Source organism: Bactrocera oleae, chromosome 2 (assembly GCF_042242935.1).
Source record: "Bactrocera oleae isolate idBacOlea1 chromosome 2, idBacOlea1, whole genome shotgun sequence".
NCBI lineage: Eukaryota > Metazoa > Arthropoda > Insecta > Diptera > Tephritidae > Bactrocera > Bactrocera oleae.
Window position 1 is genome coordinate 1,787,978 of NC_091536.1, and position 14,658 is coordinate 1,802,635.

Below are 14,658 nucleotides of genomic sequence, written 5' to 3' on the forward strand. Positions count from 1 at the left end.
ACATTTCGATCGGAGCTCGAATACGAATTGTATAGAATATTATACTTCACAATAGAGACACAACATTGTTGTTATTGCAAATGAACATAGTTTTCTTGTGCAACTGTCAACTTTACTTTACTAATTACCGTTAATTAAAATAGGTGCATGCAAGATATTGTAGACTCTGTAAACCGAATAAACGAAAGCAACAAAAATGCTTGGGGAACAAGAACAGCGAGGTCATTAAAAATCCATACAATGCGTTACCATAGTCCGCAAATGGCTGAAGTTAAAAATTCAGGCCAAGCACACGTCGCTATTCTCGACGACGTTCGTTTCACAAAAGCGGACGCAAACAATTCTCCAGAGTGCAGATGACATGTTCGCATGCAAAAATACATACATAAGCGCACGCACTAAATTGTTGCTCGAAGAAATAAACAGCAGGGAACATACTCACAGCCGCGAAACAGGCGAGGGTTGGACGGCAAGTGTATTAAATTATAATTATTTGTGCATGACAAGAGGGCATGAAACGTTGAAACATGCCTAATGACACATTTGCAACACTAAGCGCACTTACATAAGTAGTGCTACATAAACACACATACATACATCTATTCATATGGACAGTGGAAAACCCTCTTTTTCAGCGAAAAGAAACGAAAAAACTATATGTAAATTTAAAGAACACACTGTAACATATGATGCGTATTTAAAGTATGCAGTGTTGGAATGATGACGGGATCTCTAAGCGGATCGGGTGGCTGTGTGCTAAACAATATCTCACCCGTCTTTGCTGAATTTCGCTAGCCACAACTGGAAACTTTGAGTCCCGCATCACTGAACCAAGGTGTATATAGTTCGAATTATGGGAAATATATCCCCTTCCGGGCCCGGCAGTAATAGACCCAATCTTCCCCTCCCCCCATTTATCCTTCACTAACTACATAGGTTACAATACTGACAAAGTTTCATGCCATTCATCCAATCGCTCTCGAGTGACGCATCCTTTCCTATTTTGATTTTCGGTTACTATTACCCACAATTGGTGCCGCTTTTTTTTGAACAGTCATCAAAAAGACACATGTGCTGGACTCACAAGATCTATCACTGATCAAACTCAATTAGAAGGTGATAATGAATGAAACATGGATACATCCTTACAAACCTGACTTCGACCGGCAGTCCGCTGATTGGTTATCGCTTAGTGAAAGTCGTTAAAAGCAATATTTGGCCGGCAAGGTCAACATTTTTGGAATACACAAGAATTATTATTTATTGTCTCTATCATCGTAAAATAATTAATAAAAAATATTACTGTACGTTATTGAGTCGATTTGACGTAGAGAACAAGGTCATTCAACCCATGTAACAAACATAAGGCGGTATGTTGATGCCCTTTTATGCAACAGTGTTCCTAAAACCAGGTGAATTTTGGGGCGCAGACTCCTAATCTCTTCCGTAATAGTATGAGTCAGTAGACATTCTTGATTACAAAACTAGTGATATTCTGATTATTTTCCTTTCATGTGTACGAAAGATGGGCAATCCGGAAACTTGTTTTTTATAATCCAAAGGTACTGGGGTATCTTATACCAAAAGTACATAGATAATTTGGATGCAAGACTGATTCAATTAGAGATTACGATAGTTTCGTCGCGTTATTTTTTATAAATTAAAAAGGGTATATTAAGTTTGCCACGAAGTTTATAACACCCAGAAGGCAACGTCGGACACCCTATAAAATATATACATAAATAATCAGCATGATGAGCTGAGTTGATTTAGACATGTCCGTCCGTCTGTATACTTGTATATGCAAACTATTCCATCAGCTTTTAAGTTATCGATCTGAAATTTTGCACCTGTCCTTTTTCTCACTAAGAAGCTGCTTATTTCGGAACAGCCGCTATCGTACCACTATAGCATATAGCCGGCATGCAAACTGAACAATCGGAGTAAAGTGCTTTCATGGAAAACTTTTTCATTTGACTTGGTATTTTCATAAAATTTTTTTTTCATGGATTATTATTTAAGGCCATAATGCAATATCCGAAGAAATTGTATAGATCGGATGACTACAGCATGTAGCTGCCATATTAACTGAAGGATCGGAGTAAAGTGATATTCACCATGAGGTAAATCTTGGAAAAGACCCGTGAAGAAAAGATCGACACAGACCCCTTTTTCGTCGATTTTATAGCCGCCTTCGACAGCACGAAAAGGAGCTGCCTCTATGCCACTATGTTTGAATTTGGCATCCCCGCAAAACTATTACGGCTGTGTAAACTGACGGTGAGCAACACCAGAAGCTCTGTCAGGATCGGGAAGGACTTCTCCGAGCGTGCGTTACCAAGAGAGACTTCAGACAAGGAGACTCCCTATTATGTGACTTCTTCAATCTATTGCTGGAGAAAATAATACGAGCTGCTGAGCTAAATAGAGGAAGAACAGTTTTCTATAAGATTTTTAGGTCTTATTTTTTTAGACTGCATAAGAAAGCGAAGCGTTTGAGTCTGGTTGTGAACGAGGATAAGACGAAATATCTCCTGTCATCAAACAAACAGTCATCGCATTCGCGACTTGACTCACACGTCACTGTTGACGGTCAAATTCGAAGTCGTGATATAGATAATTTCGTCTATCTTGAAACTAGCATTAACACCAAAAACAATGTCAGCCTTGTATTCCAACGCAGAGTCACTTTTGTCAACAGGTGCTTATTCGGACTGAGTAGGCAATTGAAAAGCAAAGTCCTCTCTCGACGAACAAAGATCAACTCTAAAAGGTACTCATCATTCCCGTACCTCTATATGGTGCGGTGGCGTGGACAATGACAACATCTGACGATTCGGCATTAACAGTGTTCAAGAGAAAGGTTTTGCGGATGATTTATGGTCCTTTTTCGGATGGAGGAGTAATATCCAGCTTTGAAAGTATTCGATTCAGTACCCGCCGGTGGAACCAGACGAAGAGAAAACCTTCACTCCTTTGAAGAGATCAGGTGAAGAAGGACCTGGTTATTTGAATGCCGAAAATGTGGTACATGTAATGTCCGTCAGTGTAAGAGTCATATTCGTTGGTCTCACCAAGAAATAACTCTATACATCAAGTCATTCTGTTAATTAATTTTTTGTTTACAAGCCATTTGAGGTTGACTGTCAGAGTATGTTTTTAATATGGGAAAAATTTAATATTGCGCAGTGACTAAATTGGATTGGAAGGATGACCAAAAACCGCAACCAAACCAGAAATCATTAAGCAAGTTCATAATATTGTTCGTAAAGATCCAAGTTTGACTAAGCGTGGAATTGCTAATGCTCATCTTGCCATAGGCATCTCAGACGAACGAGTACTTCACATTTTCCATGGAATTAGTAGTTTTATTACTATGAATGAGACATGGATCTACCACCTAAATTATAACAAGAACGTTTACAGTGGACTGAAACTGGTTGATCAGCAAAGAAGGTTATGGCATCAGTTTTTTGGGTTATTGGTTTCACCTAAAAGTGGGTGGTGCCATGCCCACTGTATAATTTTGAACGCGATTACTTTAAAGCCATCACATACCATCCATCCATCAACATAAAATTTAATGTCTATGGCGTGTTTAGTGTTAGATTTATCGCGCTTTTAGTTGTTTTTAACAGTACCGTTATATGGGAAGTGGGCGGAGTTGCCTCCCGATTTTACCCCTTTTCACACTTTCGATAGAAGTGCTAAAAAAATTTGTTCTCAGTGAAGTTGGTTATTATAGCTTAAGCGGCTTAGGAGATATGCACGTTAGACCTATTGGCGAGACCACGGCCACTTAAAAAAAAAAAAACAGATGTCCCTCCTTAATGTGATCCTGTATACCAAATAACAGTCTTGTATCTTATTGTGGAGCTTATTTATGGCAATGTATTCGTTTTTGATTAATGGTGTTTAGTAGGCGTGGCAGTGGTCCGATTACGCCCATCTGCAATACTAACCGTCTACTGTACCAAGTTTCATAAAGATATCTTTATTTGTACTCAAGTTACAGCTTTCACAGACGGACGGACGGAGGGACAGACAGTCACCCGGATTTCAACTCGTATCTTCATCCTGATCATTTATATATACATAATCCTTATATCTAACTCGATTAGTTTTAGGTGATACAAACAACCGTTAGGTGAACAAAACTATTATACTCTGTAGCATCATGTTGCGAGAGTATAAATATATTTCGTAACAAACATTTTTTCATTTCAAGCGCAGAAACTTTTCAACCAACCTGTAGTGTGTATGGGGTTTGTGTTCTGATACATGATACATATATACATGAACGTGATTGTAAGAATCTAAATGCCTATTTAAATTCATGACAATTGGATATATCTATATTGTAACGGATTTCTCGATAAATCGTCTACCTTGGAACTCACTCTTGAATTCGCTCACAGGATTGTTAAATAAAAGTACCAATTTAATTGCTATACACTTATCTTTATTCCTAATCCAAACAACTTAACGCTTTACTACTCATTATCCGAATTCACAATTTCTTACTTATATCTTAATTGCTCTATACACTCCAACATTCTTACTAGAACCATCGAAAAGGGGTATACCATGCTAGAACCGTGTTTGCTGCACAATCCGTCAGCTCATACATAGTAGATATTTGACAAAAGTTTGCCACTAAAACATTCTGGCAACAACGAATTCGCTGTCTAGTTGCTTCTGGCAATATATCGACGATTCGATTTTGTTCTCTTAACCGTGTTCGACAAAATATATTGCTCTTAATACCAGAATAAAAGTACGTAGAACCTTACGTGCTGTGCGAGTGAATCATCAATGGGCATTCACTTTTGACAAATGTATTTGTGTATTACCATCTGGCAACATTGGTTAGTCGATTATTCTGCGATTAAAAGATGTAATCACCTGATTGCTGTTTGCAGGAGTTGATATTATTTTATCAGCATCAGTGATTCAGTGAATTGGCTAAAATTCCTATTTCATGTAAAATAAGTAACATAACATCCATTCCAACATGCACGGAAGACTGAAAGTTCGCACAACTGAAGAGGAACGCGAGCGTAAGAAAAAAGAGCAAACACTTAAGGTGAAAGCTTATCGAGCCGCGATGGGAAAAATACAGGAGAAACGTCGTTTACAACAACTGGATGACGAAATGTTGACACTTACTTCGCAAATACTACTTAGAAATCCAGATGTATCAACATTGTGGAACATTAGACGGGAATGTGTTGAACAAAGATCATTGAATATAGATGATGGGGATCAGAGGCAAGCAATTTACGACACGGAATTAAATTTTAGCGAACAGTGCCTATTAGTAAATCCGAAATCGTATAATGGCTGGCACCATCGGTGTTGGACTTTAGAACACAGTCCTAATGCTAATTGGGAGAGGGAAGTCCTGCTTTGCAATAAATATTTGAAAATGGATGAGCGAAATTTTCACACTTGGGATTATCGCCGCTACGTGGTTGAAAAAGCATGCATATCTAGACAAAATGAGCTGGATTTTTGCACAGAAAAAATAAAAGCAAATTTCTCAAATTACTCTTCGTGGCATCATCGCAGTTTATTATTACCACAATTGTATCCTTATGAAGGTAATGCGCAACCAAAGCAAGCAATGAATGAAGAAAAACTGAAAGAAGAACTGGAAATGGTACTTACGGCCGCATTTACAGATCCAAATGATAGTAGTGCTTGGTTTTATCAAAGATGGTTATTAGGTTACTCCCGACAGGAATTAGATGTATGTGCTTTTCGGTGCGATAATAACCGTGCAGTCCTATCATTCACCAATCCAATTATTTTAACCAAAGAAGATGTGGTAATAACTGATTCCAAAGGAAAAATTAAGAAGAAAATTGCAAATTGGAAATCTATTAATGGTACTAAATCAGATACTACATGGTTTTCCTACCTTAACGCTGATAAAATATTAGATATTAACGATCGATATTTTTTGGAATTCCACATTACTGACATCAATGTAAAAAAAATTAATTTAAAGACGTACAACCAGAGTGTATACTTTTTTAAACCACCAAACCAGTCTTTTACATTTACGGAAAGTGTTTTAAAAGAGTTACAGACGCAACTAGAGTCGTGCGAAAGTTTGTTAGAATACGAGCCAGATAGTAAGTGGACATTGCTAACATCTGCCTTACTGATGCGAGCTATAGACTCTCAAAAATATCACGATAAATCTTTGAAATATCTGGAAAAACTTGAAAAAGTTGATACACTTCGAGAGAACTACTACCGAGATGTGGCATCTAAATGGATATTGGAAAAACATCTGTTAGATTGGGCAGTTTCAGAGAATATTCCAAAGGAATTAGACTTGCGTAATGAAGAGCATTTAAACGTCATTTTCTATCCACAGTATTTATGTATCGCAGACAAAGTTTTGGTATCAGAAAAGTTGCACCATTACAGTAATATAAAGCAATTGCAAGGTTTTGTGTCATTTAAACTTTAACAATATAATAATACCTAGGCACATATATTGTAGATGTATAAGTAAAATTAATGACTTTATTTTGTAAAGCAGGACTATAAATATAAATGAACAAGTTGAAACCATATGAAACCGATTACAATATTTTAATTATTCATTTGAAATTAGCAAAACCAGAAAGATGTTGCATATTTATTTTAACACCATGATTATCATTCCAAATGTATTTTAAACTTTTGTGTAATACTTTCTTAGAATATTATATTAACAAATATATTAAAATAATATAAATTAAGACCACCTTATAAAACTACGTTTTATATAATTCACAGCTATCTTCGTCAAGTTATATAAGTATGTATAAATTATCTAAATTTTATTGTCATGGAGTCAAAGTTACTGGAAATATATGGGACATTTGTTAATTTTATCAAATTCCGATACTCATTATAGCAATATACATCAGGATTCTGTAAGTGTAAGCGAAATAATTGGATATTACAGTACGAAGAGCATTGATGTTTTAACAGATACCTTTTCTTTGGAACACCAATTCAATATGATTGCATTTTTACGAATACCTAAAGAGTTTATGAAGGCTTTGCTTATTACAATTGGGGGGATATCGCATTCTTCAAAACTTATTACATCTAATTTCTGACTATTCGTTATAATGCTTAAAATATCCAAATTCATTGGTGCATGGCAATAGAAAAAATAAAGCTCTCTAAGATCCTTATACTTGCTAGGCATACCAATCACATTGTTTAAAATTGTGATATTTATAAATTTTAGAACATTGACTTGGTTCAAAAAGTCGTACTTTTCTGGATTTAAATATGTATTAAGGAAGTCTTCTGAAACGTTGGCGATCTCTATAGAACTCACATCTCTACGCACAATCAACTGAATGTTTTCAAATAGTTTATCGACCTCTGTTGCTTCAATAAGGTTACCTGTTATTATTAATACTTTAAGACCGCTAAATATAACTGAATTATGATCATAGTATAAATTAATCCCAGAAATTAGCCCCAGTTCAATTCGGTTAAGAGTTAAGACTTCAATTTTACTGAATTTTAAAAACTCTTCCCGACTTAAATGAGAGACTTTTTTAAAAATATCTAATTTTAAAGATTTCAAATTAAGTGTTAATAGTATCCGACCTAAATCACTTTTAGTAAAGTTTCTGCAGCATGTCAGTGTCAAATGTTCCAAATTTGTGAATAATTCTATTGCTTTACTGCTGCAAATTCCATGTGGTGAGAATTCTCGCAAATTTGGAAACACGTTGCTTAGTTTAGAGATATCTGTTTCATCCATAGGACGAGATAGCGTAATACGCATTTTAGTGACATTTAGGAATTGGTAGGAAGTCAAAAGCCCAAAATGCCGTTCGGGTAGAAACAATATATGTAGTTCTCGCACGGTTTTATAAATGCAACTTAGAATAAATTTAAAGTCGTCTAGACTGATGTTATGGTAGGAAAATGACATTTCCCAAGTCGTGAATTTCGACGGTAATACAAGATATTGCACAAGGTTTTTATAGGATTGTGACACTTTGGACAGATTTAATACATCTTGGCACGATAGTAGTTCGCAAATCAAAAGCCAGCAATCATTATTCATGATCAATGGGTTTATAACATTTTCACATAATTCCTCACATTTTGAAGTTATTTTATACATTCTTTCCTTGTCAATTTTATTATCCATTGCAATTTCCAACAGTGAAAAAATTCGGCTTCAAACTTGTTCCTGGTAACAAATGTAAACAAAGAACATATGATTTTAATATTCTATCGATAAAATTGCTGTTGGCGGTGCCACCAGGAAAAAAGAATTATAGCGTAAATTAATACAGCGTGGGCCCCTATAACTGTCGCACTTGTTTCAAGTTTCGTTAGGCTGAGCCCAGTAAGTTTTAACATTTTCCCTTTACACATTTCTATTGCTACATATATTTTGAATATACTCAACATAATTTTAAGTTTCATCACTTGGTATTAAGATTTTGTGAGCAATGGAATCAAAAAGAGAACTGGTGAGAAAGTTACATTTTCAAGGCACACACGTTTTCACACCTTCCTAGGACTGTATTAGAGCTCAAGTTGGCCATTAAAGAATCTCGTTACCAAATCGTATATTTGAAGTTGTTAATAAAAATGTGGGGTCAATTAATTATTGAAAATTTAACAAATATGAACAGATCAAAAATTAAGTTGGTGCGTTTAAACGAATATGTGGCACTGACGACAACCGCTGTCTACATCGTCATATTTACAGTGGGACGATAATGGTATAACGGTTTTTTGTTTCGTTTTTTCTTCAAACCATTATCTGCTATCTGCACAAATTTGAAAATACATGCGAGATCTAGAAATAAATGTTTAATTTGTAACTGCATTCTAAGCAATAAGCTTCTTCCAAATGTTTTTAGATAATAATATAATTTTTTGCACATTTATCTTTAATAATATTTTTTACATTGTGACATCTCCATGATAATGTCATTTGTTAGTATTCGGTTCCTTAGAAATTTTCACTTAGAGTTTTCGTTATAATATACTTGATGAAATGAATTCCTGCAAATCCAAAGTAGAAAGTTGAATGCGAAGTTTGAACTGAGTAGGCAATTAAGAAGTAAATATTTATTTTTACTTAACATGATTCGGCTGATTCAAAGACTCCAGTATTTAGTAATTTGAAGTTTGGTGCTTTATTGGTGGTGAAAACAAATGGTGCATAGCAACTTTTTTCCAGTGGTTTAAGCTCCCCTTTTTGTAGCCAAATTTATATGAATATTAGTTTTTTAGTTTAGTTATAATTAGTTCAATTAAAATAATTATTAAGAGTGTATAGGTTAGTAAGAAAACATTTAAGTTGTTAGTTATGCCTTTAAAACTAAGCTAGAACACTTTATTCCAGGATATTTTTCTTAACAATGTGCATAGTGTTAATAATTAGTTTTTCAAGATACTTCAGTTTTGTATGTTTCTACTACAGTTCAAAAAAGATCAAGACACATTTACTACATACTACTGTTATTGCAATATTATCTTCGACACATTAATTAAAGCCAATTAATTTCATATCAGCGAGTTCAACAACTTTCTCTCTTTACATCTTCAAGTCGGTTAATTAAATATAACCATTTACGTTTCCCCTGCTTTGTTAGATGTTTTTGTTTTTTACTTGTGTAACTGTTAACGATTTGCGGTGCAGTTTTTAATAAATATGTACATACATACATATATATACAAGTATATGTATATGCCAATTCAGAATTTTGAGATTTTGGTTAATGTCTAACTTTTGTCAATTTTAGTTTTTTCTTTTAATAAATTCTCTCCTTTTTTATTAAAACATTCCCGAGTTTTAAACATACACAAACGTTTAGTGTTTAGGAATAGAAACAGTAGTACGTTTAGTACCACTCCAACTAGTTATATTCTGTACATACATAAGTATCATATTTTTACTTAATTCTAAGGTTATGTAAAATTTTCAAAACACTAAATTTTTCTATATTTAAAGATTAAAGCATTTTACGGTCTTCTTGTTGTACCACTTTTTTTTTTGAAAGTTTTGAATTTGTTTCCTAGTAGTAGTGTATGAAATATCAAAGCGAATATAAAAAGTAGTTGAAATATTTCTTGCGAGGATATAAAATGAAAACAAATTAATATATTAATGTACTGACTGACTGTCACTTTGGATCCATTTTGCAGTTTTCAGCCTTATGAAACGTAGTTTTCAGCAGCAATCAAATTAAAAAAAAAAAAAATACCTCGTCTACACAAACAACGATTATTTGCAGCATTCTTCTGTTAGTATTAGTTCTTAACAGAATCAATACCTTGTCGCATATATTATTTTTAAGTTCTAAGTCTGTGTCCAAGACGAAAATCGGTTGTGCAGCGATTTCAAATTTCTAAAGAAGTAAAAGTCGGTAAATAGAGATGCAATTATATATAGCATTCTAAAATAAAGTAATTACAAATCATTGTCAAAAATATTTAGTCATTAGTAGAGATTCAAAGATTTTACAAAAACGGCTTATAAAATTTCAGGTGAAATATTATATATTTTGATTTATTTTAATGTTATTAACATAAAGTGTTCATGTTTGAACTTTTCAAGCTTACGTGTAACTACCGGAATACTTATTACAAAATGTATACATTAATGGTTTGGACATTTTAATTTCAATAAACCAAATATTCAAGTAGATTTGCATTGCAGTTGACTTCAAAATTCCTTATACCTATTCCTTTTTAGAACAGGGAACGAGTTTGGAATGCACGTCATAGTCAATTTTATCTATATACCGTAAATTCATATGTGTTTCTAGTCACTTATTCGAATATAACAATTTAGCATAGCGATTTCTACACATCATTACTAAAATATGTATATATATATATTGTTTTTGTTGTTAGAAGTGTTTTTTTTTTAACATCAATAAATTTCATAATAAGTTCCCTCTTTCATGATTTCTTCATTAAAGCCATAGTTCATCGTAAAGAAACCCGTTTCGTGTTCCTTTTTTGTATTTGTTTAAGATTCGTTTACAGTTACACTAATTTTCTCATTTCTGGTTTTCAGCTTGCGAAAATATACATTTTCAATAATGGATATAAAATATATGTTGAGTTATGTTTGTATTTTTACTCACATTTACGCAAGCTTGATGTACGGTGTATAATAAGACAATAATTTCTTTTAATAAATTTAGTTATAAAAATAGTACGCTTGAGTTTACTGCTTCAGTTTCGAACCGAATATACATTTGTACGTGGTACGGGATATTGCCTATTTTCAATAAAACTTTGTAGGTGAATTCATTTTTCATTTCATACTTTATCGATAATAAACTACGCATACGGAAAATTATTGAAATAACGTTTTCTTAGTATCCACTATGCAATTAAAATACTTTACATTTCACTTAATGCACAATAATAATTATAATTTCTTATTATATACGTATGCACTACTAAATGTTTGTTGTGTACAAGGTAAACAACTAAAACTAAATAAACATTCTGTTTCTTTCTTCATTCAAAAGGAATTCAATTTCACATTCGTCTCCAGTTAAATATTTACTCTGCGTTTGTTTTTATTTATTACATAATATTATAAATTATTGCCTTGCTTAGCAAATTCGTTTTTTTTATTGTTATTTTTAGTTTTCTTTTACTTAAGCATATTCTAGTGTTGTGTACATTTGTTGGTGTATGGGTGGTGTTTGGAGCTTGTAAGTCAGTGTACAGCATCGATGTCTCTTTGTGCTCGCGAGATTTTCAGTTTGTCTTTAGGCGTGTTGTCCTCTCCCGATTCTAAGGCAAACATTTTCATTTTCTCTTTGAACGACAATTTCTCTGGGACAGCTTCGGTATTGCGTTGCTGCTGTTGTTGCTGTTTCTCGGCAAGTCGTCGTTGGCGGGGGTCCCTGTAGGATTAGGAAACCGTTTAGACCTTCTATATTAGATATATAATTAGATTTGAGCACTTACCTGTACACTTCTTGTGCACCAATAACACCGGGAGTGGATTGCACTGTTGTATTCCAGAGAACAGAATCCGGTGAAGTTGGCATTGTTTCTAAGACTGTGTTGTCGAACATACGCGCGCGATGCTACAAGGAAAATATTTTAGTTGCGAATTAAGGGGCGATTAACTGCAGGGAGTGGTCAATGATTCTAAATCACTTACGTTTCTATCCTCGAGTATGGCATCCAGATCTAGAGGCATTTGGTTGTCGACATTTGCGGCGTACATATCGGCAGACGACCCTGTGCCGCTTGCTGCATACAACTGTGAGCCTCCCATGTAGTTGTTCTCCTCGTCATGGAATGAAACGCGTTTGTTATCCCGCAACAACATATTGCTACTACTGCTGCTGCTCAGGTAGCCAGATGGCGACAGTTCCGGCGTGGACATTTGTGTCATATTGTTGCTGTTCACCGCCGCTGCTGCTGATGTGGGCGTATTCAAGATGTTGTTGTTGTTGTTATTGTTATTATTTATGATAGCATTGTTATTCAGCATATTAGCTTTCTTCACCAAGCTTTGATTCTGATTCTGATTGAGCAAATCAGCGGAATTGCTTGTAGCGGTCTTTAGAAGTCCGATGGAAGAGTTGCGCAATTTTTGTTGTGACATTATAAGATACGAGCTGTTGCGTTCAGGTGGTGGAGGCGGTGGAACTGCTGAATTGTCTACACTGGCATTATGCGGTGGAGAGGTACCAGTACCCGTGGTGGATGCGAGGCCGCCAGTGGAGCCTAGGCTATTTATTGACAATTGCGAAAGGTCCTTGGCCAAACTTGAAATGGGGTGTTCAGTTTGCAAATGTCTATCGTCTGCAAAACTCGTTGATTTTTGCGATTTAGATGGCGATGATGGTGCCGTACCGCTACCGCTATCATAACGGTTGTTCTTCAGAATGCTTTTAGGTTGCACCACAGTTGTCGCATTGGCTCCAACCGGTGGCGGTGGATTGTTCGGCAGAGGTGGTGGCTGTTGTTGTTGTTGAGCCGGTGCTAAATCAGATCCGCCAGCTGCTGAATTGCGCGCTGATGACAAAGGCGATGCGTCCAAAGATCCGGAGGCGCTGTTAGAACCTCCTCCTACATTGTCGGAAAGGGTTGTATTTTTTATATCTGTTTGTCTGAAATTCGTCAGCGGATTTTGTAAAGAGCTTGTTTGTAGGCGGTAACCTTCCTGTATATTTTCTTTTTCATACGAGGTTTCAGATTCATCTTCATGCTCTTCCACCTCCTGTGCGCGTCTTTCAAAATCACGTTCCAGAATTGATGTCTTCAACTGTTCTTCTTGTTGCGGTGTTCTTTGTGGCAAGGACGAAAGTTCGGCTATTTGTTGCTCTCGCCACTGACGTATATGCTCCCGTCGAATTTCAACCTCCTTTTCGCGCTCCTCACGTTCCCACGGATTGGTACCGATGAAATTTTTTTGGTTTTGTGCCGCTACTGTCGACGACACTGGCACATAACCACCTTTGGGTGGATCTATGGAGCTGGCGACGTAATTCATGCCCGGTGTTATTTGCTGCGTGGGTTTGAAAAGTGGATGTGTAGCTGTTGGCGGCAGTGGAGGTTTATCCTCAAGGCTCTGCTGATACATCGGAGGGTGTTGCTGATGTGCTTGTTGCTGTTGTTGTTGTAGTTGGTGCTGCATGTATTGTTGCTGTTGTAAGCGATTTGGGTGTGGTTTCGGTGCTGTGGGAGGCAGTTGTTGGGCTTGCTGCTGCTGCTTCATCGGGGACACTTGCTGTATGCTACCCGGTTTCGGCGGCAGCGATACAAAGTTTTGCTGTTGCATTGGGTTGGACGAATGTTGCGCAATTTCAACGCCTGCCTGCGACATTAACTCGTGCCGTGGGTTGCGACGAAGTGTTTGACCAGCTGGCGAGTGCTGCTGTTGTTGTTGTTGATGTGGTTGTTGCATATAAGTATCAGCTCCGGCCCCATTTTGATACGCAACAGCCGTTTCCACTCCGCTCATATTTACATTTTGCATGCTCTGACTGGCTGACATGTGTTGTTGCTGGTATAAACCACTAATGTTTGGCATTGACGGTGCCATCATTTGTTGCATACGCAGACTATGCTGATTTTGCATATCCCGATTGAAATTTTGTGTGCTTCTCGATCGGTTTCCCATCGTCAATGAGGAGTGTGGCGCAATTTGTGACAAATGTTGTTGTTGTTGTTGTAGTTGTTGCTGCTGCTGCTGGTACTGCTGAAGGGTGGCCGCTGTCATGTTACCACTATTTAAATTGCTGCTGCTTGCACTTATGTTGTGTGTGTGGTGCATAAATTGCTGTTGTTGTTGCTGTTGTGCTGCCAAGCTCTGTTGCAGTTGATTGTTGTTTGTTGATGGCACTGTGTTGGCATTGTGATAATATGCGGATGCTGGACGGGAAGGTGGCATGTTGTTAGACCCTGTTGGGGAAGTTATTGATAAGTGATGCAGTTGCTGTTGTTGTTGCGATGTAAATGCTGGGTGGTGCATTGATGCGGTTCCATTTGTTGGTGACAGTATTGGATTTGGTCCATTGTTGGAGGAGTTTCCATTGTGTGTGCTCATTGCGGAATGAAGCGACATTGACGGTCTGAACGAGATAGAAATTGAAGCAAAACAAAACAAAATATTACAAAAAGCTT

General features: G+C 36.2%; 3 protein-coding genes across 10 annotated transcripts in view; 1 reads left to right on the top strand and 2 right to left on the bottom strand.

Moving 5' to 3' along the window:
• The first annotated feature begins 4,884 nt into the window (after positions 1–4,884).
• Positions 4,885–6,595, top strand: RabGGTa (Rab geranylgeranyltransferase subunit alpha). The gene has a single exon (XM_014241382.3). The coding sequence runs from the start codon at positions 5,015–5,017 to the stop codon at positions 6,482–6,484; it is 1,470 nt and encodes a 489-aa protein (XP_014096857.2). The 5' UTR covers positions 4,885–5,014; the 3' UTR covers positions 6,485–6,595.
• Positions 4,932–8,235, bottom strand: LOC106621973 (uncharacterized). The gene is made up of 2 exons (XM_036373925.2): positions 6,998–8,235; positions 4,932–6,933 (listed from the first exon to the last, which is right to left on the bottom strand). The coding sequence occupies exons 1-2, from the start codon at positions 8,180–8,182 to the stop codon at positions 6,829–6,831; spliced, it is 1,290 nt and encodes a 429-aa protein (XP_036229818.2). The 5' UTR covers positions 8,183–8,235; the 3' UTR covers positions 4,932–6,828.
• Positions 8,236–9,343: 1,108 nt separating this feature from the next.
• The window catches only part of cno (adherens junction formation factor afadin), a 50,531-nt gene continuing 45,216 nt past the window's right edge, over positions 9,344–14,658 (bottom strand). For all 8 annotated transcript variants that reach the window (XM_014242485.3, XM_070106524.1, XM_036373624.2 and 5 more), the window contains 3 exons: positions 12,185–14,606; positions 11,986–12,107; positions 9,344–11,921 (listed from right to left, as the gene is read on the bottom strand). In XM_014242485.3, the coding sequence (XP_014097960.2) occupies positions 11,732–11,921; positions 11,986–12,107; positions 12,185–14,606 (2,734 nt within the window). In that variant the 3' untranslated portion in view covers positions 9,344–11,731. The remainder of the gene's footprint in view (positions 11,922–11,985; positions 12,108–12,184; positions 14,607–14,658) is intronic.